The 26,393-nt window shown below is 42.9% G+C and overlaps 1 protein-coding gene across 5 annotated transcripts in view; it reads left to right on the top strand.

Moving 5' to 3' along the window:
- The window catches only part of B3GALNT2 (beta-1,3-N-acetylgalactosaminyltransferase 2), a 92,025-nt gene that overhangs the window by 5,685 nt on the left and 59,947 nt on the right, over positions 1 to 26,393 (top strand). For 3 of the 5 annotated variants that reach the window (XM_055000209.1, XM_055000201.1, XM_055000232.1), the window contains exons 2-5: positions 10,861 to 11,008; positions 11,912 to 12,012; positions 12,358 to 12,551; positions 15,045 to 15,140. In XM_055000209.1, the coding sequence (XP_054856184.1) occupies positions 10,861 to 11,008; positions 11,912 to 12,012; positions 12,358 to 12,551; positions 15,045 to 15,140 (539 nt within the window). Of the gene's footprint in view, positions 1 to 10,860; positions 11,079 to 11,911; positions 12,013 to 12,357; positions 12,552 to 15,044; positions 15,141 to 26,393 lie in introns of those variants that run through there. The other 2 variants (XM_055000224.1, XM_055000216.1) reach the window with 2 other exon arrangements.

Genomic DNA, 26,393 nt, shown 5'->3' with positions numbered 1-26,393 from the left:
TTGGGATTCTTGCCACATTTATCAGGTTTCACTTTTAGCGAGCATCCTAATTAAAAGAAATGGGGACTTTAATAACAGGCTTTATTGTATGTTTATTTTTAGTGACACTTTTGACATTATAATTGAAGATCAACATAAATAACAAAAATACAGGAAAAAGTGCACTATGTATTATTAACTTTACCAGATCCTAAAACTTTTAGAGGGCAGAGTCTTGTCAGTAGATTAAATGAATGTTTGTGCTCCTCATATTATATATCCTTCCTTCTCAGATGCTATTATTTGAATCATCTGTAAACTATACTATGGTAGTAGGGATGTCAGGTGCCCCTACCCTCCAGGCGCGCGGGGGGGGGGGAGAACCCGGTGCTTACCTTTTGGCCATTCCTGTGTGGTCCTTGTGTGTGAGCTTCTCAATGGGCAGATTTTGGCCCCAAAGGTGTCTGATTTGGCCTGTCTGGGCCAAAATTGGCCCACAGAGAAGTGCAAGAGTACTCTGAGAAGTGGCATGATGACATCACTCCCAGTGGGGGAATAGCATCCCTATATGGCAGGGATATAGGCTTCCCAGTTGCCTGCTGGTGGCCCCATTGGTGGGAAACCCTCCAAAGATCACTTGCCACCAGCAGGCAACCCAGGAAAGTGTATACCAGACATGTTCTGTGCAGGGCATAATGACATCACTTCCTGAAGTGACATAGTTGCACCAGCTGCAGGAGTTCTGTGCCTTGCTGTGGCTAAATGTGGCTCCAAACAGGCCAGAATTAGCCGGAGTATGCCTGTGGCCAGCGTGATGACATAATTTCCAGGAAGTAATGTCAACAAATCAGGTAATTCCCAGGTCCCCCCTCCTGCTGGAAAGTTATAGGAACCTGGGACCCCCCCCCCCCACCACCACCTCACAGAGACACAAACCTTTCACGCTCCTTGCCACCCAGGCAGGTAAGGGCTGGGAGTCCACCGCCACATGCCATCACCTGTCCAGCCTCCACCACAGCAGGCAGAGAGCCCTGACCCACATCCTCACAGGACCCTCTCTGTCCTCTTCCAGAGGCTCCACCAGACAGGCAGCCAGTTCCCTGTAGGTACCCTTACCCAGCTAGAGCCCAGAGCTATAGGGGGAAAGGGAACTGGCTGCCTTATATATACATTCCTTATTTCAATTCTAAAACAGGTTTCCTTATATATACATTCAGACTAGGCCCATTTAACATGCTCAGAGCTTTTGTGTATGTTGCCTTATTTTCCCTCAGCTAACAAAAGGTCCGCCAGAGTTAAAGAAAATTTATTTATTTATTTATTAAATTTATAGTCTCTGCAAGTGGGTTCAGAGTGGATCATACTAACAGTATAGAATTTTATTGTTCAAAGTGCTAGTGCAAAGTGAAAAAGGCATGGTGTCCTTTAGGCAAAGGGTCTACATTTTTCTTTTCCTTTGCCTATCACCTTTTCCTTTGCCTAAAGGACACCATGCCTGTGGGCATTATAATGTATGTGCTCTCTCGGTAAATTCAGATGCCATTTTCAATTCTAAAACAGGAAAACGATTATTCACCAAACACTTCTCAACTTGTTCAACCCCCAATGTAGTGTATATAATAGAATGTAAATGTGGGCTGCAATATGTAGGGAACACAACACGACCCCTGAAAATACGAATCCAAGAGCATATGTTGAAAATAAGAAACAGCTCTTGAGGCACCTTTAACACAACACTTCAATCAATTTCACCCTTGTGAAAGGGATTTTAGATTCTCAGTTTTATATGTAGCAGATCCTGCAACCACTACACCCATCCAAAAATTGTTATTATGTATTGAAGCCGAATGGATCTTCGGATTGGGGAGTTTGGCACCCGTAGGTTTGAATAACAAAATAGACTTTACTGCATTTTTGTAAAGATTTTATTGGCACCAGTCACTTTAAATGTGATACTGCCTTAAGATTTTCACTTAGTCATGGCCACTATGGATATAAATTAAGTTGACCTTTTGAGAATTACATGCTTGTAAGGAAGATACTTGCCAATGCTGACGTGGCGAAGATACTTGTTGAAGAGGATGTAAGTAATGTAATGTTGTATAGGTCAATTTTGTATTGTGTATGGAGTGGATGCTTTGGTGTTACATTAATTTCTGTATTATAGGTGTTAAATGATGGCTTGATAAAGCGTAACAACGTGAAATGGGCTGTTACAACTGCTGATGCTCCCATTGCCAGCCGCCCAGAAGACCTATATTCCATCTTGTCTCTCATGGGGATTTCTTTGTCGTCCTTCATTGACAGCTTTTGCCTACAGGAGAAGAAACAACAGATTTCATATTGGACATTGCATCATATGAATTCAGTACTCTTGTTGCCTATCATCATTTAGGAATTGGAACTGTTATATTGGACTGTTGAGCATTGGGTCTAAATACCTATGCATGGAGTAGATTATAAGTTATTGAAAAAATTTTCACTTTGCACTAGCACTTTGAATAATAAAATTCTATATTGTTAGTGTGGTCTTCTGGGACCTGCGGTCCCCTTGTATTTTCAGATTGTTGAGACCAGTCCTTTTGATTGTTTTGTTGTCAGAGTGGATCACAAGTAAGATACATAAAAGATAAAACACTGGTATCATAAAAATAAATTACAGGCTGTTAATACATCCGAAGTGCAGTACATATATTGCAAAACTTTATATATTTAATCTATTTACACTTTATTTTTGTTGATGACTTCTATTTCTTTGCACTGGTTATTATAATAGATTTCTTTGTCTCTGAGTGCAAGTCTCTGAAAAGCTGCACTCAGAATTTTGACCCTATTTCTGTCACCGTTTGCGTCTCGTGTATCTTTAGCAATTTTAAGAGTTACTTCAGTCATCCATTTAGACTTCTCCTTTATTTTGGCTACAGGAATAGTCTTTGTATAGTCTTACTTGATAATATCTCTGGTTTCAGCCCATAGTTCTTCTGGCTCATGATCAGTTAAACTTACTGCGCAATCCTATGGGTCCGAGCCATAGAGGTGTGTCTGCAGAGGCACAGAGGCAGCACTGTAGGGTTGGGTCCTGTGGTCGAAGTGCTCAGGTGGTGGTGGCAGCAACGTAGATTAGGGAAGTGGGAGTGGTGATAAGCAATGTGGGCAGAGCAGAAGGGTAGGGCCTGCCCCCAGCAGCCAATGGGCACTGCTGCCCTCTGACAGCTATAAGTGGGGCAAGGGAAGATGCAGCCAGTGGGCGGGTTGCAATCCCAGTGATGCGTGCTCCATGCCCGGAAGATGCCAGAACACCTCCATGATCCCTAGGCAAACTGGCCTATAGAGAATTGCTAGCTGACCTCTAAACAGTGATCGCCATCGCCCTGGACATGTAAGGACCACGGGAACTAGACACTAATGTGACCCATTCTGCCCTTCCCCTCATGGTCTGTGCAAGTTCACAGAACCAGCATTGCTTCCAGATGGGCGTCTAGTTGCTGCTTATAACCCTAGACAGAGAGGCCATCACCTCCTGCGCTGCCCTCTGTGATCTGGGACACAGCAGCATTGTCAGGTTATGTTCCTGGACTATGTGACACCTGAGGAGTGATGGTGCCCCCCCCACATCGGGCATGGCAAAGCCCTCTTAAAGGGACCCTGGGTGGCTGCCCTGTTCTGCCCATCTCTGCCACAGCAAGCATGTGTACTCATTTGGTGCAGCCTCCCGCCATTGCAAGTATGCCCCATGCACGTGGTCCATTGCTGCCATCCAGTGCTCGTAGACGGTTCCTGTGGGTGTAATGCAGAATGACCACTTGTAATGGGGCGCATCCATCCCATGACCCATGGAGCTGCCCCTGTAGCGGGTGCTGCCCACCCCTGGAGGGGGATGCTGTGGTTGGGTCTGGGCAGGCCTGAGGCCTCTCTTGGCTCCCTCTAGCACCCAGCCTGCATGGGCCACGGGTCGCGGGCAAGTGGCCTCCACCCTAGTACTTACTCTGCACGGGGTCTGCCCTGTCCTCCTCTAAGAAATCGTGCTTGGCATCCCCACTGGCCTCATCCAGCTGCTGCCGCATGAGGTGGGCCTCCTCAGCATGATCGGGGAATAGCTCCGCGAGGTCCAGAGGACGCGCAGTCCTCACTGCCTCATCACACAGGACCTCGTTGCCCTGGGCCTTCGTGATGAGCTGGGTGCCCATCCTGCTTTCCCACTCTTCCCGCGATCCATTGCCCGCCATGCTGCTGTGATGGGCAAGGCTGTTAGGGTGGGAACAGGATGGGTGAGTCTGCCGCCAGGGCCAGGGATGAACTTCTTTAGGGGGGCAGCCCCTGGGGGTTCAGCTTCACGACCCTCCCATTGCCCTTGGGACTTGCAGCTGAGATCGCAGAGCCTGCAGGCAGGGACCCCGCAAGTGGGACAGGCCTTCACAGAGGAGGTGGCTAGACCACATGTGGCCATCCTGGCATCTTTGGGGACAGCTGGGCGGCCCATTGTTGGATGGTGCCAGCCCTGGTCGACTGCACCGCACAGGGTCCTGCTTGCCTCGAGCATGTGACTGAGGCTGGGGCACCTACTCCAGCAGTCCGTAACCGGCCCAATTGTGCAGTGCTCATGCCATAGGCACGCAGGCCACTGCCCCAACCTCAGCCCATCATAGGGATTGGATGCTGCTCGGCCTGTTCCAGGGTGGCAGGGCCGGGGGCCACTTGGATCTGCATGTCCTGCACAGGCTGCGGCGTGTCCTGTACAGGCTGTGGTGCACTGGCTTCTCTTCCCCAAGGGGCCCTGACCAGGACCAGGGCTGATAGTCGCCACCTTGTTCTCAGGTCGCCTGAGAGGATTTCCATTCCAGCTCCCCATTCATCCCATGGCTTGTGCATGTAGTGATGTGGCTTCTGGAGCACATGTTTGTGGGTCCTAGTGGGCCACCTCCTTTTCGGGGAGTTCGCTCAATGGCTGTGGCTCAGAGGTGGCCAGAGGCTTGCCATCCTCCAGGTAGTGGCCTGGGATCTCTCGGAATTGCGACCGATCTCTGGGCCAGGGGGATCAGTTCTCCTGGAGGTAGTGGCTGCATTGGGGGATGGGAATTACGCGATCATTCCCTGTTGGGGTCCCTCTCTTCCCCCACTCCTGCCCCAACTCTTCTGACCCAACTCCCAGTATCTCCAGGTATTCCCCAACCTGGAGCTGGCAACCCTGGGCACTTCATGGGAGCAGGCACCTGGCGAGAATGGTGTAAGCAGCATGGTGGCTCCTGGGTCCCACTTAGGGCTGATTGTTCCTGGAGGCCAGGTGTGCGCCTGTGAATCCATTTTACCACTTGTGGTGGGCAGAGCAAGTGGGTGGGGCATACAGACTACTAGCCGCCTGGTACCCCGTAGGGCTGATGAGACTGGGGCTCCATCACTCTCTGTGAGTCTGGGAGGCACTACCAATCGCAAGTTCCCTCACCCTATCCCTGGATGTCCCGGTGACCACTTGCCCCTCATCTGGCCAGGCAGATCACCCCACATCCCTCCAGGATGCTGGTTCGTGGGATTCTGTGTTCTGGTCCGCCTGCCCCCTCCCCCTGTCATATCCATGGCGCTCCATTATTCTGGCTCTCTGGCTGGATCTCCATGGCCACTGTAAAATATTCTGGGAGTGTAAACATGGTTGAAAGCGGTGGTGGTGACAGCTTTGGCTAAAGTTTCATGGGTTGCCACCCTCCTGGAATCATAACTGATCTCCAGGTAACTGGGGCCAGTCCCCCTGGTGAACAGGCTGCTCTGCAAGGTGGTATCTTTGGCATTATACCCAACTGGGGCATTCCTATCCCCATACTTCACCCCCTCCTGTCTCCACACCCAAGACTTCTGGGATTTCCTGGACTGGACCTGGCAACCCCAGGCCTCACCTCTCCCTTCCCATTGGTAACATGTGATGGAGGGTGGTGGGACTGGGTCAGATGCTTGTGGGTCCAGGCCACAGCATCTCTGCCCATGGGACCCAACCCCTCCGTCCCAGCCCTGGCCTGCGATCCACTGCGGGATTGGGTGAACGTACATCCTGAGGGGAGGGGGGCCTCAGCGGGCATGGAAGCAAACAGACAGGCATGTATATGTCACTCATTACATGGTTTATTGAACTGGATATGTTCAAGGGGTGTCTGGAAACGTGATTGGCCATTGCCCCTTGTCTTGGAGGGATACATTGGCCACTTGTGTGGCTGCCCAAGCCTCAACACCCAGACCTAGTCCAGCCCACTCGGGGGTGGGGCTGCAGGAAGGGGTGCCTTCTGCCCATGCTCCCTGGGCTGGACCGGATTGGCCCTTGGCATTGGATAGTCAGAGGGGTTTGACACCATGTACCTTCATCTTCTTGACGGGTTGCAACCAGCCTGCAAGGGGAACAGACACATGGGTGGCAAATGGATCCAACCTGGTCTATGGCCACTGTAAAATGTTCCAGGAGGGTAAACATGGTTGGAAGCGGCAGTGGCGACAGCTCCAGCTCAAGTTTCACAGGTGCATCCCCTGGCTGGATGACGCATGACCTTCTTATGAGGAGGCGCTCTGCATCAGGAGATACTTCCTGTCAGGGAAGTATCTCCTGTAACTCAGTCAAAGGACTGAGGACTCACCGGCAATGGGAATTTCAAACATCTGGTCAACCTGATCTGTGGCCCCACTTCCTCCTCAGCCGGGAGGAACCCTGGCTTAGGGAGTCTGACCCGGGCCCCTTTTGGGTCAATAGCGGCTGCCTCCCCCCCCCCCGAATGACTGTGTCAAGAGCAGTTTTCTGGGCAACTGCATCTGTGGCAGGGAGACACTGCCACTGAGCCCCCCACTGGTGAGCCTCACCTGCAGATGCTGGTGTTTGGGAGGTTTCAGGTGAGGGTGGCACTTGGCATGAAGCAGCAGGCCAAGTTAGCCACCACCCCAGCTCCTTCTTACCTGTCAGTGGTCCCTCGCTCCTTCCCGAGCTGGGACTCAAGAGTCAGATATCCTGCAAGAGAACTTGAGTGGTTATTGGTTGTTAGTCAGATGTTCTAGACTTTGCTCCTTTTCCCATGAGTGAGTACAAAGTACTCCCAATTTTCCGCTAAGTCCACCCAGTGCACTCATGGGCCGCCATTGTGAACACCCACTCTCCCACCTCGCACACAAAGTCCCTGCGGCAGGGGGCTGTAGGGCAGAGCCTCCAGCTGCCTGTCCACTTACCTGAGTGTAGGCAGCATAGCCAGATGTTATATAGGGTGCCTGGAGAGCTGATTGGGCATGGCGATGGGGGCTTGCCCACCACGGCGGTTACATAGGATTGGTCCCCACAGTAGTTAGCATCCTATGCTCCTTCGGGCCTCATGGACGGGGCTGGGTGCCAATAGGGGGGCCCAATTTATCCTATGGGCTACACGCCTTTTTTCTAGGTGTAACTTTTCACCACTGCAGGGGGTGTTCCTGGGCCTGAGGCAGCTTAGGAAGCTGACTAACTCGGAGCCCGCCCCAGCTCTGCGCCCTCCGGTGCTGGTGCAGGGACTTGTACCTCATGCATTCGTTTGGCCGCCAAGCATGGCCACGGGTGTCTGGCCCGTCTGTGGTAGCAAGCCTCCCCACCTGCTGGCAGAAGAGGGGATTACGCCCATGTAAGTGCAAGTTGCACTCACGTAAGCCTTAGTCCTCTTCCTGTGCAATTTCCACTCTCCCCTTAGGATTGCATTGCCAGTATTGCAAATGTGTTCTTTACAAAGTACACGATCCAAATACTGCTAGGTAAAAGTGAACCCCTGCAAATACCAACCCCACAACCAAAAAAACTCTACAGAGAGCGAACCAAACCTCTATGCCAACAGAAAACAAAAACACCAACTAGCAAACAAACAGCCACCAACAACAAGGGAAAACTGCCCCGCCAAAGAACTAGCAAAAATTAACACACAGCACAAGAACAGGGGAAAACACCGACCCGAAGAACAATAGAATATAATAAGCAGGAACTATAAAACACCAAAAGAAGCACCCCAACTACAGGATAAAACAGACTTGCCTAGAAGAACAGCAAAATAACAATAACAACAATAAATAAATGCCAAACCAATTATCCTCACCCACAGTACCTCACCCACAGAGAAAGCCCATCCAAAGCACCCCACACGCCTCACCCACAGTACCTCACCTACAGAGAAGCCCAACCAAAGCACCACACACACAGCAAAAAAAGAACAAGCAGCAAATATTAAGCAGCAAATAAATTTAAAATGTAAACTAAAAGAAATCCCTTCCCTTCTCCCTCACCCACCAAAGCAACCCCCTCCCCACAAAGAGAAAAAAACCCTGTGAATCTAATGACTCTCAAACCAGTCCAAGTAAGGTGCAGTGCCGTAGACCTCTCAGGTTCAGAAGTCCTCCTCCAAGTGCAGGTCAGCAGTAGGAAGGAATCACTCTCAAGGAATCCACACAGTCTTGGAGAAGTCCAGCAGGCCAGCCAGAGTCACAGCCCAGACCACAGAGACAGAGAACCAAGCCAGCAGAAGCAGCAGTATCACCAGACCAGAGCAAAATGGAGGCTTCCAAACAAGCCTCCCATTTAACTTTTTGCAGGGCAGTTTAAAAAGGGCACTCTCCTTCTCTAGAATCTCATTAGCCAGAGAAAGAGAGCTGCTTCAAGGATTGGCCAGTCACACTCCTCCCCTTCTCTGTTCCCCCTCTTCCTTCCCCCTTCTGCCTCTGACTCACTTCAACTCTCTTTTCCCTCCTCCTATCATGTCAAAAAAGGTGGGAAGCAGTGTTTCTTGTTCCTTTGCAAAGGAACAGGAAGGGGAGACTCCTGACATTCGTACTGAAGTTTACCAAATTTAACTGAATAAATTTGGTAAACGGAAATTCAGTATTACCAAATTTATTTAGATTCAATTCGGTAATACCGAATTTTACTGACTTAGGTAAAATTTGGTAATTTTTACCAAATTCCAAACCTGAACTGCACATCCCTATTTTAAATTAACAAACATACTGGGGTTAAACAGGAAAGATTTCAAAATAATAGAACAGATTTACAGCCAGCTATCTTTCTGCTGCTTCTCTTATCAGCATCAAACCCTTGTCTCTCTCAGTCTTTCCAAGAACCTCTTTTCCCTCCAATGGACTCTAACCCTGATTGGCCCAGTATTCCACCCCTCTCCCATTGGCTGTCTCTCAGGAGAGGTGGAGCTGGAGCCAGTTTGTCCGTCACATATACCTATCAGTACCACGAGGTCCCCCTTTGCCAGGAGGGCAATTTATTGAAGCTAGCCTGTTGGGCCCACAACATGGAAGCAAGAGCTAACGCTCTTCTTGAAACCCCTGAAGCTCAAACACTTATTAGTGAGCTACAGGACAGACAGAATACAGTGCACACTCCATCAATTTTGGTTAAGTTATTAGATTTGTTGACACCAGCCTTTACTTGTAAACCATCGAGAACTCAATCATCTCTCTGCTCATGGTTCAACAATGAATGCAAGAAAATGAATAAACGTACTCAAAGTAAACATCGATGATTCAGAGATTATCATAACCCTCTATTGCTTCAAAAGTTTCTTCAAACAAAAAAGAAATATAAAGCCATGATCCATAAGAAAAAATGCAAAGTTATTTATAATGGATGGAATGCTTTAATTAATGCTTCAAGGAATAGTAATTCTAAACAATTTTGGACATTATTTTCCTCTATTCATATACCTATCAGTGTTTGAGGGTAATTTAATTGTTTTCTAATTTTACTGTGTAAACTGCTCTGGAAATTTTTGTTGAAAGGTAAAATGTTAGTGTTGTAAATTAATAATCAATAACATGTCAATATGTATGGCAATACAGTAAATATACACAGAATTTTTCCTGTTGGCGTCACTTTAGCTGCTTGTGTGTTAATCTTTCAGTTCCACAAATATGGGAAATTATTCTCAGAAATTTTTGATACCTTGTCTATTATCTAGAGAATACATTTCTTTTTAAAATTGTTTGTCTTGTGAAATAGATTTGGATTGTTTAACTTATAAGAAATCATTTGGCTAACTCTTACTCAAAGAGTTACAAAATAAGAGCAACTGTGGGACAAAGATCAAGATGGGTAGTGTGTTAGTCTGCAACAGTAGAAAAAAGCAAGAGTCCAGTAGCATCTATAAGACTAACAAAATTTGTGGTAGGGTATGAGCATTCATGAGTCACAGCTCACTTCTTCAGATACCACTAGAATGTGGGCCAAAGTAAATATGACTGTTTCCTTGTGTTTGCCAGGCGGCGCTGCTGCCATTTTAAAGTGATTTAAAAATGTTGTGAGTGATTGGGCCCCCAGTGCAGTGGGCAGATGTGCTCTTGATTCCCTTTACTCCTTTTCATGTGCTGAAACATCCATGTGGGGTGTGTGTGCACAGCTGTTTTGGCAACTGAAAAGTTGTGGTAGGGCAACAAAAGTGCCTCCGCCTGCCGTGTGCCTGATCACCACTTCTAGGTTGACCTTATGTTAGCCTTTTGTAGAGAAAGAAAAAGCATTGTCTTAAAGCAGAACAGATTTATTGAAACATAAGCTTTTCTGGGCTAGAGCTCACTTCATCAGATTCATCTGTTCACAAAAACTTATTAATAAGTGGATTCTTTTTTAGAGTGGCACAAATCTTTTTTTAAAAAATAATGGATCAAACTCTGTAAATCTGTTCCTCTAACAGAGGGCCTTTCCTCTGGTACAGGGAGCTTTCCATAGGATTCAGTCCCCCCCAAAGCAGCTTGTAAGTTACAATCTACTGACCCAGTTCTGTTTCTGTTTTTTAACCCTTTTCTTTTACTGCTGGTGCATTTTAAAAATGTGGACTTTAGATTTGTGATACCATATGGTTGCATGCTTTTCTAGTAAGGCATTATTCATTTATGTACTCCTAGGTCTGTTGGCTTTCTTTCCTCACTGGAAACCGAAGCATTACGATGTCATTGTAGGGGTACTGTCTGCAAGACACAACGAAGAATTGCGTAATGTTATAAGAAGCACTTGGGTCAGGCATCTGAAGCAACATCCAGGATTAAGTCAACGGTAATTCCCAGTACTCACTCTCTCTCTCCCATGAAGCCCTAAGCCTAATATCATTGCTTACACATATGAGGTGATTACATTGGTTTAATTTGTATTAATTCAAAATATTTTACAATCATTACAAACAAGTTGAGGAATTCTGGGATGGAGGAACCCTTTGAAATCTACCCCTCAAGTCTTGCCCTCTAGGATTCTTAAGCTTTGTGGGGTTTGATCATGCAAATTCCCACCCCCTTCCAACTACTCTCAATAGAACATTTTTAGTTCTTAGGCTGATTTTTGAGGGCTTATTTTCTTTTTTCTGCACCTATGATATCTCCTGAGTATTTAGAGACCTCTACCTTGTCTGTTAGCGATTTGGTTTGGCTGCTTTCATCATCTAAGAGGTGGTGAGACACTTTACTGTTAGATATGTTGATATGTAAATTAATACTTGATAAGTTATAGAGTGTTCTGATGTCTAACTCTCAGTGCTCTCATATGAAATACTTTGAACAAAATTATTCACCTGCTTGGCAGTTCATTTCTTCATTTTTTAACATGAACTTCTCATGGCAGTGTCTAGAATAGCTGGATTGTTCCACAGTGACACGTTGCTGTATATTAAAATATGCATTAATCTTAAAGAAGAAAATTGATAGTAACTTAAGACTAGTGGGTAGAAAGAGTTTGTGTGCTAATTTTATTAACAGTTTAACATATAATTGTTGTTAATCCTTTATTATGAGAAAAAAGCCTTTATACAGGACAAACCTGAAGTGTGTTATATCAGTGATCTTAACTGTGTTATGGGGTATTATGAATACATCCTGATGTGTGGGGAACAGATATTTGCCCTTATATTTAGTATTCTGAAGATGGTGATATGGAAATCAGTAAATCTTCTTAATGGCAACATTTTAGTGTCCTTGTGAAGTTCATAATTGGTGCACGTGGATGTGATGTGCCACTGGAAGATCGAGAAGATCCTTATTCATGCAGACTTCTGAACATCACTAGCCCAGGTATGAATGTCAGGTTTTGTATTGGATAGATTAGTGATTTTTATAAGGGTATTCCAAACCATCAATCTTGAAAACTTTATACGTGAAGCCATCACAATTCAGCAAATCACATTGGACTGTTTAGTTGTGTTAGACTGAGCCATGATATAGTCTACAGTCTTATCAACCTTTATTACGGATTAAGATGCAAGCTGCTTCTAAGTATATTATCTCCTGAACTTGCATTGATGATAATTAATATGGAGATGTTCCATGCCTTGTGTAACAGAGTATTCTGGTGTTACAGGATCTTGATAACTTCCTCCCCACTTTAGATGGTCTTGTCTTATGTTCTTTTTTTAATAGTCCTGAATCAAGAAATTGAAGCATTCACTTTGCCAGAGGATGATACTTCAATGCTTTCTGAAGACAGAATTGTCAGTGTACATTTCAAAGTCCTTTACCCGATTGTTATCACGAGCCTTGGGGTTTTCTACAATGCTAAGGATGTAGGATTCCAGAGAAACATCACAGTGAAACTGTACCAGGCAGAACAGGAGGTATGCTGCTATCGTTATTGTAACAGAATGGATTAAATCCATAGCCAGGTTAAGCGTAGATTGAAGGAGAGATAAAAAAAAATCTCTGAAGAAAGAAAATGCATTATGGGTGTTGTAATATTCAATCTTTTGGCAGTTTTATTTTCTTATAGGCAATTATATATAATCAGGTAGTTTTGTTATTGTGTGTGGAAATCTATATTCAGTATGAGCATTTCAGAGCTCTAAACATGGCAGTATGTTCAGGGTGATGATTAAATCATGATTTCTTTTACCATAAAAAGAAGCTAATGGCACATGAAAAAAGGAACATATTCTTTCCTTACTAGGCCACCAAAAAAGATAAAACATGCCAAACTACTCTTGGGTTTTCAGTAGAGCTGAGCTGGAACAGCTTTGTTTTTTTTAATTCTGTTGAACTGTGTCCTCATTTTTAGTAAGCTTTCAACAGTCCCCTTGGAATTTTGTCTTTTATCCAAACCCTGAATATTAAAAAGTGGACAAAACTCCATAGATACTTTTTTTTTTTTACATATGGGGAACTTTGTAGTCCCTGAGTTAGCCCAGAGGGCATAGCTCATTGAAACTCTTGACCCTTTGGGTCAAGGGAGCTGTGAAGTCTATAAGTAGTCTGAGCAAACTTGATGAAGCTCCCCAGTCCATTGAACTACAGCTTAAGCAGAGTCACTTAACATGTAAGCCTTCCCCTAGCCCACATTATTTTTGTATGGAGGGCTTCCAGATAAAGGATCTTTATTTGTGCTTTAACTTAATCAAGTTGAGGAGCTTAGTCAGTCAAGCTCAGAAACTTCACTGCTTCTCTTCTTCCAAGTCTTGGATTTTCCCTTAGTTGTATCATGTAGGGACTGTATAGTTTTTATTGCAATTCAACCTTTGGGAGTTTTTCTATGGCTCTGTCTGAGCTGTGCTTAGTGCTGAGGACTTAAGACAAAAACCAGGGAAGTACAATTTCCTTAAAGGGCCGTTTTACAACAGTTTTACAACAGTTCTTCAAATTGCATTCTATTTTGGAAATATATCCATAAAAGGGAGAGTCATAAATAATTAGCCTGTAATTAGGGTGGCTTTCATATAACTTACATGAAGTTAGCAGACATTACACTATATTTGGTAAACATGTCAAACTTAAGCACCTTTCACATTTCTGTTTTGACCTGGTTGTTATCAGTTGCTGTCCCAATTTTGTGTTAAGCGATGTGGGGTGGCAGATTCAAACAGCATTTGTTTTTGTTTATGAATTGTATGTGACTTGCTGTGGCCATTTCAAACACCACTGCTATTTCTGGTATGAGAAGTGTCTACCCTGCCTCCCCCTGGGCCACCAGGGCTTTTGCATTAAAGAAAAAAATCTGCACAATAGTAGTGCTGTAAGGAGAGATGTAGCAGGTTTTCTGATATCTCAGTTTTCATGTTAAAAAAATAGTCTCTAGCCCTTTCTGTTATGGTGACAAAGGAAAAAAGACAATTCCAACAACCTGCTATACCTATAGTTATAACTCTATAGTGCTACTCTATATATGTTTAAAAAAAAAGAATGTGCTGGAATTGGATGGGAAAATAAAAAGGCAACACAGTTGGAAGTGCTATGGACATTTCAAACAGTACTCTGCAGCAAATAGAAAGCACATTGAAAACTTGAATGGGAAAAGCAGTTTTTAAAAAACTCAATCCAGCATTGGAAATAGGACAGAAGTGGCTTTGTCTGAAAAGGTTAAAAAAATCCATTTGCACCTGGCAGCTGAACCAGTTGTGTCCGAAATGGTTCAAAAAATCTACTAGTAACCAGCAGCCAAAATGGTTTATAAAGGCAGTAAGCAAAGGGCCTTGTCTGCCTTTTTTGTTCTGCAATTGGTACAGTTACATGTGGAAGAACCTGAAATTTTGGTATAGGGGCTTGTAAACATGTTGGTTTAAACTTATTACTTGCTTTGTTTTGCGGTCCTTAAAAGCTGGAATTTTATAAAAAAATGTATACACTACTTACAAAGTATGCAGGAGATTGCTTGCTTTCCACTATTCTTTAAGCTGCATTCCTAAAAATAAGGAAAGTAAGACTCAACTCTATGGGAGTAACTTCTGAGTAAATATAGGTTCATGTTGCAGAAGCACTGCCTTTTTCTGTTGTAAACTTGGGCCGTTTCCACACACCCTTAAAGGGACTGCACACTACTGGAATGCTGATAACGTCTCCATTTGCAAAACAGATATGGGCCGTTTGGCTTCTGTTTTTTCTGCACCTTTTCTGGGACCACGGAAAGTGCGTTCCCAAATAAGGTGCCGGAAAAAAGAGAAGCCAGATGACTGGAAACTATTTTGCAAATGGAGATGTCTGGATTCATGGGGGAAAGCTGCCAGTTTTCAGTTAGTGAGCTGTCCCTTTAAGGGCGTGTGGAAATGGCCTTGCTCAGGGAGTAAGGATAAATAATATTAATGATAAATGTGACTTACCAATTTGTTGCTTTGTTTTCGTAGGAGGCACTGTTCAGTGCCCGTTTTAGTCCTCCTAGTTGTGGAGTACAAGTGAACAGACTCTGGTACAAGCCTGTAGAACAGTTCATTTTGCCTGAGGTATGTGCAGTTTTTAAACTGGGCCATAGACAAAATAGATACTTACCCATGGAGTTTGATTTTTTTTAACTTGTAAAAGATGGTTCAATCTTTTTTCAATATGTATTTAATTTGGCTTTGAAAGTGTATTGGCTTTGAAGGTTTTGCAGTATCACTCATACCAGGCATTAGCATCCATTTGTTTTTGCAGTGTAAAGATCTATGCTTAAATTTGTTCTTCATAAGAAACTGAAATCATAATGATATAGGGAGGTGGCATTCATGAGAACTGCCTCCAAGTCTTGGTCTGGAGAGAGCAATTCTGTATTGGTAAGGCAGCTTTTGCTTATAGGGCGTCAGGAGGAGGCATGAGTAGACCATTATATTCTATAATGTTATAGGTTAAAGTCTGTTCATACAGTGGGGAGAGCATTGAGTCTTGGATTTAAACCTGGATTCAAATCCTGTAGTAGCTTAAGATTTATGGAGAGGCCTTGGGCATATTTTTTTCTCAGACTATTTTTCATCTATAAAATTTGAACATTAGTGACTTCTGTCATGGGGCTAGCATGGTATTGAGTGAAATAAAAAACGATCATTATATGATTCTCCTGAATTTTGTGGAAGTAATTGTTCATTGAACAGAGAGGTATACAAGAAAAATGAACACTGCGTTCTGAAATTTACAGATAACTTCTGAGTATTAGGTACTCATCAGTGATCACACAAGAACCACTTCCAAATAAAAATTACCATAAAATCTGTTATAAGTATGTAGCTATGCTTGCTTTTCATTTCCCAGTGTGTATATATTCCCATGTAGAAACACAAGAAACTAGCATCAAGCTTCATCATGCCACATGTTTTCAAGTTAATTTTCAGTTGTTAGTACCATTTAGGAATTTAGCAGTGTGTCATAGGGCACATTGTGTTGACTATTGATGTCCAGATTGTGAATTAGTTTGTCACTTATGGGACAATAAGACAAGTGTGTAACTTTACTAAGACAACTGTACTAGTGTATTCCTACATTGCGTAAGGAGGAAGCCAAATAATGTACAAAAGTTGTTCATTAAAACAAACTTTATTTTAAATGTGTGTCATGGTTTTAGGGGAAAACAAATTTCACTTATGTCTTCAGTTAAGGATAAACTGCTTTACAGATTATCATTAGGTGTTGACAAAAACATAAATGGGTGTTGATTACAAGGCTTTTTGATCAATCTGAGGAATGAAGCTTGCTGTGCTGCCGTGTCACAACTGTTCAGACTCTGGATGGAAGAGGTGAGCAGATGGCAACATTCTAGACCTAAGGAATATTTTTGAGTTAGTAATTCAGTAGCATGTTCAGTGATAAATAAATGTTTATAACCGTAATCTGAGCCTTGATTTTGCAGAATCCTGTGTATATATTCTTCTGTTTCTGTTCTGAGCCTCTGGAAGAAATACAGTGAACTATTTTGTCTATACAACAGATTTTCAAGGGTGGAACAGGGGAAGCTGACAACAATTATAGTGTCTTTAAGAATGATTTACTTGTTTGAGTTTGTTGTTGTAATTGCCCTGAGTTTATATTGAAAAGGTACTTTTAAAGTGAGGATTTACAAATTGTGGCTGAACTTTGTAACCATTTGTTGTTTTTTACTCACTAGCTTTCAAGTTGAATCTCAGCATAATATTATCTGTAGCAATAAGAAAATTTCTGATCTAACTGGAACATATACTAACAGTGAAATCAGTGAGCTTAGACTGGAGTAACTCTGTCTAGAATTGCTCTGTAACTGTGTTAATAAAAGGAAATCATTCTTTAAATTTTGTTTAAAGCAGCAGTTTGGATATTTGCCAGGGGTATACACAAACTGCAACATTGTGAGTTACAAACTGCAATATTTTTAATGGAACCTTAATATCTGTCATACTAGAACCTGGCATGAAATGATGGTTCAGTAGGCAAAAATGGAAACCAGATGCAAGAGAGTGGATCAAGGAAGCAACTCAATCATTTTTTTTCTTCTTCACTGTAACAAGGTATCTTTAAAAAAAAAAGATTATCACTTCTTCGGGTGTGATAAGAACTAGAGACACCAGATATTCCATACCCTTCAGTCCTGGGGCTAAGGGGAGAGTCCAGAGAGAAGGCCTAGGAATACAGAAATATCCTGGGATGGGAAACAGAGGCAAAGAGAAAGGCAGACATGAGGGAGAAAGAGACTTAGCGGGCAGCTAAGAAATGTTATTTCTCTGCCACTGTTGCATCAGCTAGTTCATAACTATCCCATTTGTTCAAGGTAGCTCAGAGTCTGCTGATTCCAAAATCTGATCCTTTATTGTCTCAGGAACAGATAGTTGTGATACTCTTGTACAATTTTTTTGCTGATAAAATATCAAAAATTCACTCTGATCTGGATGCTGGTTGAAACATTAGGTACAACCGAAGAAATACCTAATATACACTGTGCGGTCTTTTTAATGACCCAGTTTTAATGACCCAGTTTCCAGTATGGATTTTGACAGGATCCTGGGATCTGTGAAGGCCATTACTTGTGCCCTGGATCCTTGCCCGTCCTGGCTGCTAAAATCATGTAGGAATCACATCAACAAGTCCTTATTATCTATTATAAATCAATAACTAATCCAGGGCACCTTTTCTTGGATGCTCAAAGAGAAAATCTTTTCACTATTAAAAAAAAAATCCCTACAGAAAAATTATGTAGCCAATTATTGCTGAGTCTCTAATCCGGCCTTTCTAGGCAAAGTAATTGAGAGAACAGTAGTGGACCAACTCCAGTTCTTCTTGAATAACTCAGCTGCTCTGGACTCTTTTCAGTCTGGCTTCAGGCTGGGCTATGAAACAGAGACAGCCTTATTGGTTTTAGTTGATTACCTCCATTTGAATATAGACAAAGACCATGCCTCCTTGTTGCTCCTATTGGATTTATCTCCTACCTTTGATACATTGGACCATGTCATCTTGTTGAGGTGCTTGGTGGCAGCAATTGATATCAAAGGATGTGTGTTATACTGGTTCAGATAATTTCTCATGAACTTGACACAAAGGGTCGCCATTGGAGACCAGTTATAATAAATATGGGTCCTATCCTGATAGATTCCACAGGGCACAATCCTATTCTTCCTCCCCCCTCCCAATGCTTTTTAATCTCTGTGTAAAACCCTTAGAACAAATCATTCCTAATTTTGCGATTGGCTGTCATCAATATGCCAATGATACCTAGTTCTATATATCCTTATCCAAATCTCCTAGTGATGCAGTAGAGACCCTGAATCACTGCCTGGCTGCTGTGGTTAATTAGCTAAGAGTGAGCAAATTGAAACTAAACCCTGGAGGTAATGTTGGCTTGCAAGCAGGAATTCTTAAAGGACGTTGTCCTCCTTACTTTCTGTGGGGCTCACCTGACCCTTACTGACTCAGTTAAGAGCTTAGGGTTATTCTAGTTCCAACACTGCTGTTGGAGAAGCAAGTTAAAGCTGTAGCAAAAAACTCTTTCTTCCAACTCAGTCCAGCTCAGAAGATAGCACCCTACCCTGATTGATCTGATCACCTGGATCTGCACCACAATAACATTGACATTGATGGTGGTAGAGAGTGCCCTCAAGTCAGAGCTGATTTATGGTGACCCTTGGTGGGGTTTTCATGGCATGAGACTAACAGAGGTGGTTTGCTGTTGCCTGCCTCTGCAACACTGGTCTTCATTGAAAGTCTCCCATCGAATTACTAACCAAGGCCAGCCCTGCTTAGCTTCTGAGATGTGATGGGATCAGGCTGTAATGCACTTTACATTGATTTCCCCTCAAAATCCACTCAGAGACTCCAGATGGTGCAGAACACTGTAGCTAGGACATTCAATGAGGAAAAATGCAATATGATCAACATTTAGGACTTTAATTGAAAACATACAACAGCATAGGGTAGCAACAAATCTAAAAACTAGCATAAAGCCAAACATAGCAAAATCAACAACTGCTTGTACACATGCATTCTCTGTGTGGCCCCCATCTTGTGGAATGGCCTGCCTGATGAGGTCAGAAAGGCTAGCCTGGCTTTCTGCAAACTAGGCAAAGCTGAATTACTTCAAAGGCTTTTCTACACAGATAATAAGGCTGTACTATAACAATATAGTTCAGAAAGAGACTTGGATGAATAAGTTAGGGGCTGTGGTCTGTACTGTCTGTTGTAAGCAGAATCCTATTATGTAATTCTTGCATCTTTGCTGGTATATAACTGTAATAAATCAATTTTTGCATAATTTAACATATGTTAATACTTAAGTTCTGCTTCTGTTCTGTTTAGATTTCTGGTTGGTTCTAAATTTGTACAATTCAAATCCTATTGCATTGTCTAGCTCATCCTGTTGATTGTATTGACTTACTCTGTGTAATCTGCCTTGAGTCCAAGTGAGAAAGGCAGACTATAAATTATGCAATTAATAAATCTACATTTTTTCCTCTCCTCACACACTTAGAAAAGTGCCTGGACAAGCAGCTTTGCATATGAATAGGAAACAGAAAGTAAGAAGCAAAGTACTTAAACAGAATAATTGAAACTTTCCCCACATATAGCAAAGCAGCAAGGAAGGATTGATGAATCGCTGCATCTTCTGTCTACATTGCAGGGAGTTATCTGGCCCCAGGTGGGGCGGAGGGTGGGGGGAGGGATTTAGCCACCATGGTGAGAAACTAGCATGTGCTTCTAGTACTTTTATAGAAGGTTGTTCATAAGCTTTTAGAATTACTTGGAGGGTTTAATCTTTGATACATTATATTTTTATTGTATTTTACGCATGTACCATCTTATATGTATTTAAGACTGTAGTGGCCATGTGGTAATTGTATTTATCTTACAAGCATATTTGGTGTAGACCCAGATTGGCTATGGCTCTTTTTCGTTGGCTTCCTTTCACGTGATGGCAAACTCACATGTGCCTTTGTGTAATGTGTGATGTGGCCCTATGTTTGCTAGAGTTAGTCTGAGAAATTATATGAGATTCTCTTTGGAAAAGGGGGATCTGAAAGTCACTATCTGGCCAAGGCAACTTCACTGAGGTCTTAATGGCAATGCTAGGTAATGCCCCCTGCAGCAGTGTGTTTGTGGGGGGATCATAGTTACCTTGTCCATTTCCTGTTGAAATTGCTTCCTATTAGCTATAAACCTTGGGGATTGCTTTTCTGTTCCTAGAGGCTGCCTGGAACTCTATTTGAAACAGGGGGAAAGAAAATAACACAATATATAAATGGTGGATGAATGTCATCTGTCTTCTTGATTGAAGTGCATCCGGTCTTTTGATATTCTTAAAGACAGCAACTGAAATAAAAAAATAATAACTGGTTGTCAGATCAAATTTATACTGCTTTAGAAACCTTTAGCCTGGTTAAAGATGAGAAACTACAACCAAAATAAACAGCAAAAGAAATGGAAAGAGGCAAGTTTTAAAACAGAATTTCTCTGTCCCTGACTCAGCCATGTCTATTGTTTGCATATTAATGGTAGTCAGATAAACAACAGGCATTTTAAAGAAAGGGGATTATGTCAATACCTGTTCAGTTGTGTTCCTCAGTGCGAAGGCTGTGAGGGTGGCATCTAAATATTGAGAAACCAAATAGTCTCAGATGTGCCACATTTTCCTTTCTGTAGTTTTAAACTAGAAATTTTCACTGGACAGCTTGCAGAAAGAATAACTGATGGCCAATGTCATTGTTAACATGCTGCCATACTTTTCTGTGGGAAAAAAAGGATTCTGCAAGTAACAATACATGTTAGAAATATAAATGAATTAAGCTTCTCCAAAACACTTGAAGTTTCCCCAGTGTCTATTTCCTATTAACAGATACAAAACTCAACTTGAAATCAAATCTTACTATATAATTGAGTAAGCGTATTTCAGACAACTCACTTTATACCCTGGTGCACTACCAGAGGGCGCTGCCATGGAGGGAAGCCTAGGCAAGGTGCCATGTCGCTCCAGAAAACATGCCATAGTGGGAAGCCCAGGCTGGAAGCAGGATGGGAGCAGGTGGCAATGCCCACCTCCCACCTTCACCCAGCTGGTATTAGAAGTGAGACAGGTGGCAATGTCCGTCACCCAACTTAACCCAGCAGATATTAGGAGTGGAGCAGGTGGCAATGCCCACCCCTTGCCTTCACCCAGCTGGTATTAGGAGTGGAGTAGGTGGCAATGCCCTCCCCGTGTCTTAATCCAGCTGGTATTAGGAGCGGAGCAGGTGGCAATGCCCACTCCCACCTTAACCCAGCTGGTATTAGGAGCGGAGCAGGTGGAATTTCCCCTCCCACCTTAACAGCTGTTATGAGGAGCAGAGCAGGTGACAATGCCACCCCCGACCTTAACCCAGTTGGTATTAGTAGTGGAGCACTTGGCAATGCACACACCCCCTTTCACCCAGCTGGGATTGGAAGCAGAGCCTTGCCCATCCACTGCCTTAACCTAGCAGGTATTAGGAGCGGAGCAGGTGACAATGCCCACCCCTGGCCATCACCCATTTGGAATCAGGAGTGGAGCAGGTGGCAATGCCCACCTCGCACCTTCACCTGGCTGGGATCAGGCAGAGAGCAGAAGGCAATGCCCTTCTTCCCTTCACCGAGCTGGAAAAAGGAGTCGAGAAGGTGGCAATGCCCACCTTCTTCAACCTACCGGAAGAAGCTACTGAGCAGGTGACAATGCCCTCCCTGTCTTCACCCTGCTGGAGTCAGGAGCCAAGCATGCAGCAATGCCTGCCCCCCGTCCCAACCTGCAGGAATCAGGAACAGAGCAGGTAGCAATGACCACACCACCTTCACCCAGCTGGGATCAGGAGCAGAGCAGGTAGTAAAGCTCACCACCCACCTTCACCTGTCAGAATGAGGTGCGGAGAAGGTGGCAATGCCTGTTCCTCCCTTCACCCAGCCATAGGTGCAGAACAGGAGGCAATGCCCCCCTTTACTCGGCATGTATCAGGCATGGAGCAGATAGCAAAGCCCACTACCCTTTCACATACCCGAGATCAGGCAGATCAGGTGTGGAGCAGATGACAATGCCGACCCTCCCGTCCTTCATCAGCTGTAATCAGTGACAGAGGAGGAGTGAATGCCTGCCTGCATGCCCTCCCCTTTCTAGAGCCCATTATATTTTTTCCCCACAACGGGCTATGTTGCTAGTTGTATAAATAACTATGCAACACATTAATAACAAAAAAATAGGAATAGCATCTCTTATCTTGTCTTTTCATAGATGAAAAGAAAGGTAAGAGATGTTATTCCTTTTTTCATGCCAAAGTTTGGTACCCAGTTTATGTATTGCTGAAAGCTTTACTCTTTTGAGTGCTATATATATTTATTCTTCAAGAACCTGTCTTCTGCAGATCAGAACTGGCATTTGTTCTTTGAGCTAGAGACCTAGGAAAAAAGTAGGGTTACATCGTACAAACCATGAGTGAAGGGCACTTGCATTTATAGATCATTCAGATCCCCACTTTCCCTTAGCCACCCCCTGAGACCTTTGAAAAGCTGATGTTGTAAGTCAGGGAAACCTCATAGACAAAATTGGGCGGGGGGGCCTTCTTTGAAGAAGGGGGAATTGGGTGACATTGTCCTCACTTCTATCTTTTACTGACTGAAACTCAGCCTGGGAAAGAGCAAGGAGGGCTGATATTGCCCAGTTCCCATTGTTCTTCACAACATTTGCCAGTTTTTCCATGGAACTCCAGTGATGGAAAATTCCAGCTTTTCTTTTTTTTTAAAAAAGAATTTTTATTGGATTAGAAACATACAATAACAATTATAATCACATTCTTTAATTTTTTCTAATTCTAACCCCCTCCCTTTCCCCCCCTTTTTATTTACTTCCAACAGTTTTCCAACCCCCTATCCACTTTCGCTCTACTCCTTCATATTTATTTTATTTGTTTATTATAATATACTTTCAGATTCTTCTAAGCACTATTTCCACTTCCTTTCACATATAAATTGTCATATAAATTGTCATATAAATAAAATCCTCTTAATCTATCTTCTTCATTAAAACTACTAATAATATTCATTTTGATAACCTGTGTTTTATCTTACTCCTTCTATTCTCTTCAATATGGGACAAACAATTTGCCCTCCTTTATACATCAATTCCAATACTTCTATACACATACTTATTATACACACTTATTGTCATTTGCTTAGGCTTCTGTTCTATATGTTGTTCTTTATCTATACATATACCATAAGTCTAACAATTAGACCTATCTTTGAATTTACGTATGTATGTATATATTCACTCTATGTTATACGGTTATCTTTCCAAAAAATATAGATTAGTTAATTTCTATCCCATTAATTCTCATAGTATCAACGCTATTGCTACTTAATATAATACTTAAAAATCATATAAAGTTGCTTAGAATTTTTCCATTAACTCTCCACCCCCTCGGTATAGTCACTTCTCTCCTCCTGTGTACCTCAATAATTTTCAAACTGCCACAGTTCTCCTCCCACCTCCCATTTTTTCACCAAATATTGTTTCAGCTTTCCCCAGTCCGTGTTAAACTGCCCTGGATCAAGGTCTCTCAGTTTTCTTGTCATTTTGTCCATCTCCGCCATGTACAGCAATTTGTAAATCCAGTCCTCAGTAGTTGGCACTTCTTGTACTTTCCACTTCTGCGCATACAAAAGTCTGGCTGCTGCCGTCATATAGAATATCAATGTCCTATGTTGTGCTGGGATGTCTTCCATTCCCAAGTTCAGTAGCAGGAGTTCTGGGTTCTTGTTAACTTGAAATTGTAAAATCTCACTCATTACTCTTATTATTTCCCCCCAGTACTGCCTAGCTACCTCGCAAGTCCACCACATATGATACATTGATCCCTCATGTTTTTTACATTTCCAGCATTTATTAGACATATTCGAGTTCCCTAGCGCAATCTTCTTTGGCGTCAGATACCAACGGTAAATCATTTTGTAGATATTCTCTTTAATATTGGTACATGTCGTGATTTTCAATGTATGTTTCCACAAGTATTCCCACGCCTCCATTGTTATTTCTTTGTTAAAGTTTATAGCCCACTTCACCATTTGCACTTTAACTGTCTCATCTTCAGTATACCATTTTAACAACACTTTGTAGACCTTAGAAATTTCCTTTTGGTCTTCTTGTAAAATTACTTTCTCTAATTCTGAGTCTTCCATCCTTATCCCTCCCTTCGCACAGTCTGAGTAATAAAGATCTCTAACTTGTCTATATTGAAACCAGTCGTAGTTTGGAGACATCTCTTGTTGCGTTCTTATTTTAAAGGATTCTATTTGAGTTATCTCCTTATACGTTAAACACTGTTGTTCATTATCGACCGTTCTTGGATCTATTACTTCATATGGAACCACCCAGGAGGGAATTCCTTCTTGTAGGTATTCTTTGTACTTCTTCCAAATTGTGAAGAGGCTTCTCCGAATATAGTGATGCAGGAACATAGAATCTGCTTTTACTTTATCATACCATAGGTATGCATGCCATCCAAATAATTTTTTGTATCCCTCTAAGGCCAGCAGTTTGCGATTTTTCAATGTGATCCAATCCTTCAACCATACCAGACAGATTGCATCATAATAAAGTCTCAAGTTGGGCAGTTGCATTCCCCCTCTTTCTTTTGCATCCTGTAACACTTTCATTTTCACTCGAGGCTTCCTGCCTGCCCACACAAACTCTGATATTTTCCTCTGCCATTTATCAAATTGCTTGGAGTCCCTAATGATTGGTATCGTCTGTAACAGAAACATAACTTTTGGTAACACGTTCATCTTGATTACTGCAATTCTTCCCAACCATGACAAGTTCAGCCTATTCCATTTGATCAAATCATGCTCTATTTGAGTCCATAATTTCTCATAGTTATTCTTAAATAGATCTATATTTTTTGCAGTCAATTCAATTCCCAAGTACTTCACCTTACTTGTTACCTCACAGTCTGTTATTTCCGTTAATAACTGTTGCTTTTGTTTAATCATATTCTTACATAAAATCTTTGATTTCTTTTTGTTTACATAGAAACCTGCCAAGTCTCCAAACTCTTTTATTTTTTCTATTACCTTAGGCATGTTTTCAATTGGATCTTCCACAATTAACATTATATCATCTGCAAACGCTCTGACCTTATAGGAAACGTCTTTTATCTTTATACCACGGATTGCATTATCTTCTCTAATCTGCATCATCAAAATTTCAAGAACCAAAATAAACAACAATGGGGATAACGGGCAACCTTGTCTTGTACCCTTTCCAATAATCAGTTTTTTAGTCAGCTCGTCATTCACCACAATTGCTGCACTCTGGTCTCTATAAATTTCTCTCACTGCTCTTATGAACCTTTCCCCCATTTGTAGCTGTTCCATGGTGGCAAACATAAAGTCCCAGTGAAAATTCCAGCTTTTCAATGGTCTGAGGAAGAAGTTGCAGGAAAGGGGAAGTGGGAAAGATCTCTGCATGAAAGGGCAGTTAATGGTGTGTGTTCATCCGCTGCATTTATATGCATGTATACTATGGACTAGTCAATTTAACCGCTGAACACCATACGGTAGAAGCTGGAGCGTATAAGATAACAACTGGAATTTCACTAATATAATTTTAACAAGGAATCATCAAATATTAAATTAAACGATTGTTTGATTGTTGTGGGTTTTCCGGGCTGTATTGCCGTGGTCTTGGCATTGTAGTTCCTGACGTTTCGCCAGCAGCTGTGGCTGGCATCTTCAGAGGTGTAGCTCTTGTGCTCATACGAGGCTAGCCTGGGTCAGGTCATACCCCTGATCCAAGGGCTCAACCAGTTCCTGGCCAAGGTGCTCCAGCATGAGCAAGATGCCAGCCACAGCTGCTGGCGAAACGTCAGGAACTACAATGCCAAGACCACGGCAATACAGCCCGGAAAACCCACAACAACCATTGTTCTCCGGCCGTGAAAGCCTTCGACAATACATAAAACTATTGTTTACCAGAGCCAGGGGCCAAAAAAGTGTGACTGGTGAGTAGAGGCAGTTGAAGCATATGTAATAGAAGTGGTAGATCGGTGATGATCTGATATTAGATCCTTGATGTTTTGTTCCTGGGTTCGACCTGGACGTGAACGGAAAAAAACAAATGAACACAGTGTTCGTTGTTCGTTGCCATCCACGAACAAGGATAAACGAACAGTAACAAACATGACCTGTTAACAAACATGTTCATTGTTTGTGGGGGCCAGAATGGCCCTCTTGGGATTTAGAGAGCCCATATTCACAGAGAGTGTTCA

This window comes from Eublepharis macularius, chromosome 1, assembly GCF_028583425.1.
Source record: "Eublepharis macularius isolate TG4126 chromosome 1, MPM_Emac_v1.0, whole genome shotgun sequence".
Lineage (NCBI taxonomy): Eukaryota > Metazoa > Chordata > Lepidosauria > Squamata > Eublepharidae > Eublepharis > Eublepharis macularius.
The sequence above is the reverse complement of the archived record's forward strand: the minus strand, read 5'-3'. Positions and strand labels throughout refer to the sequence as shown.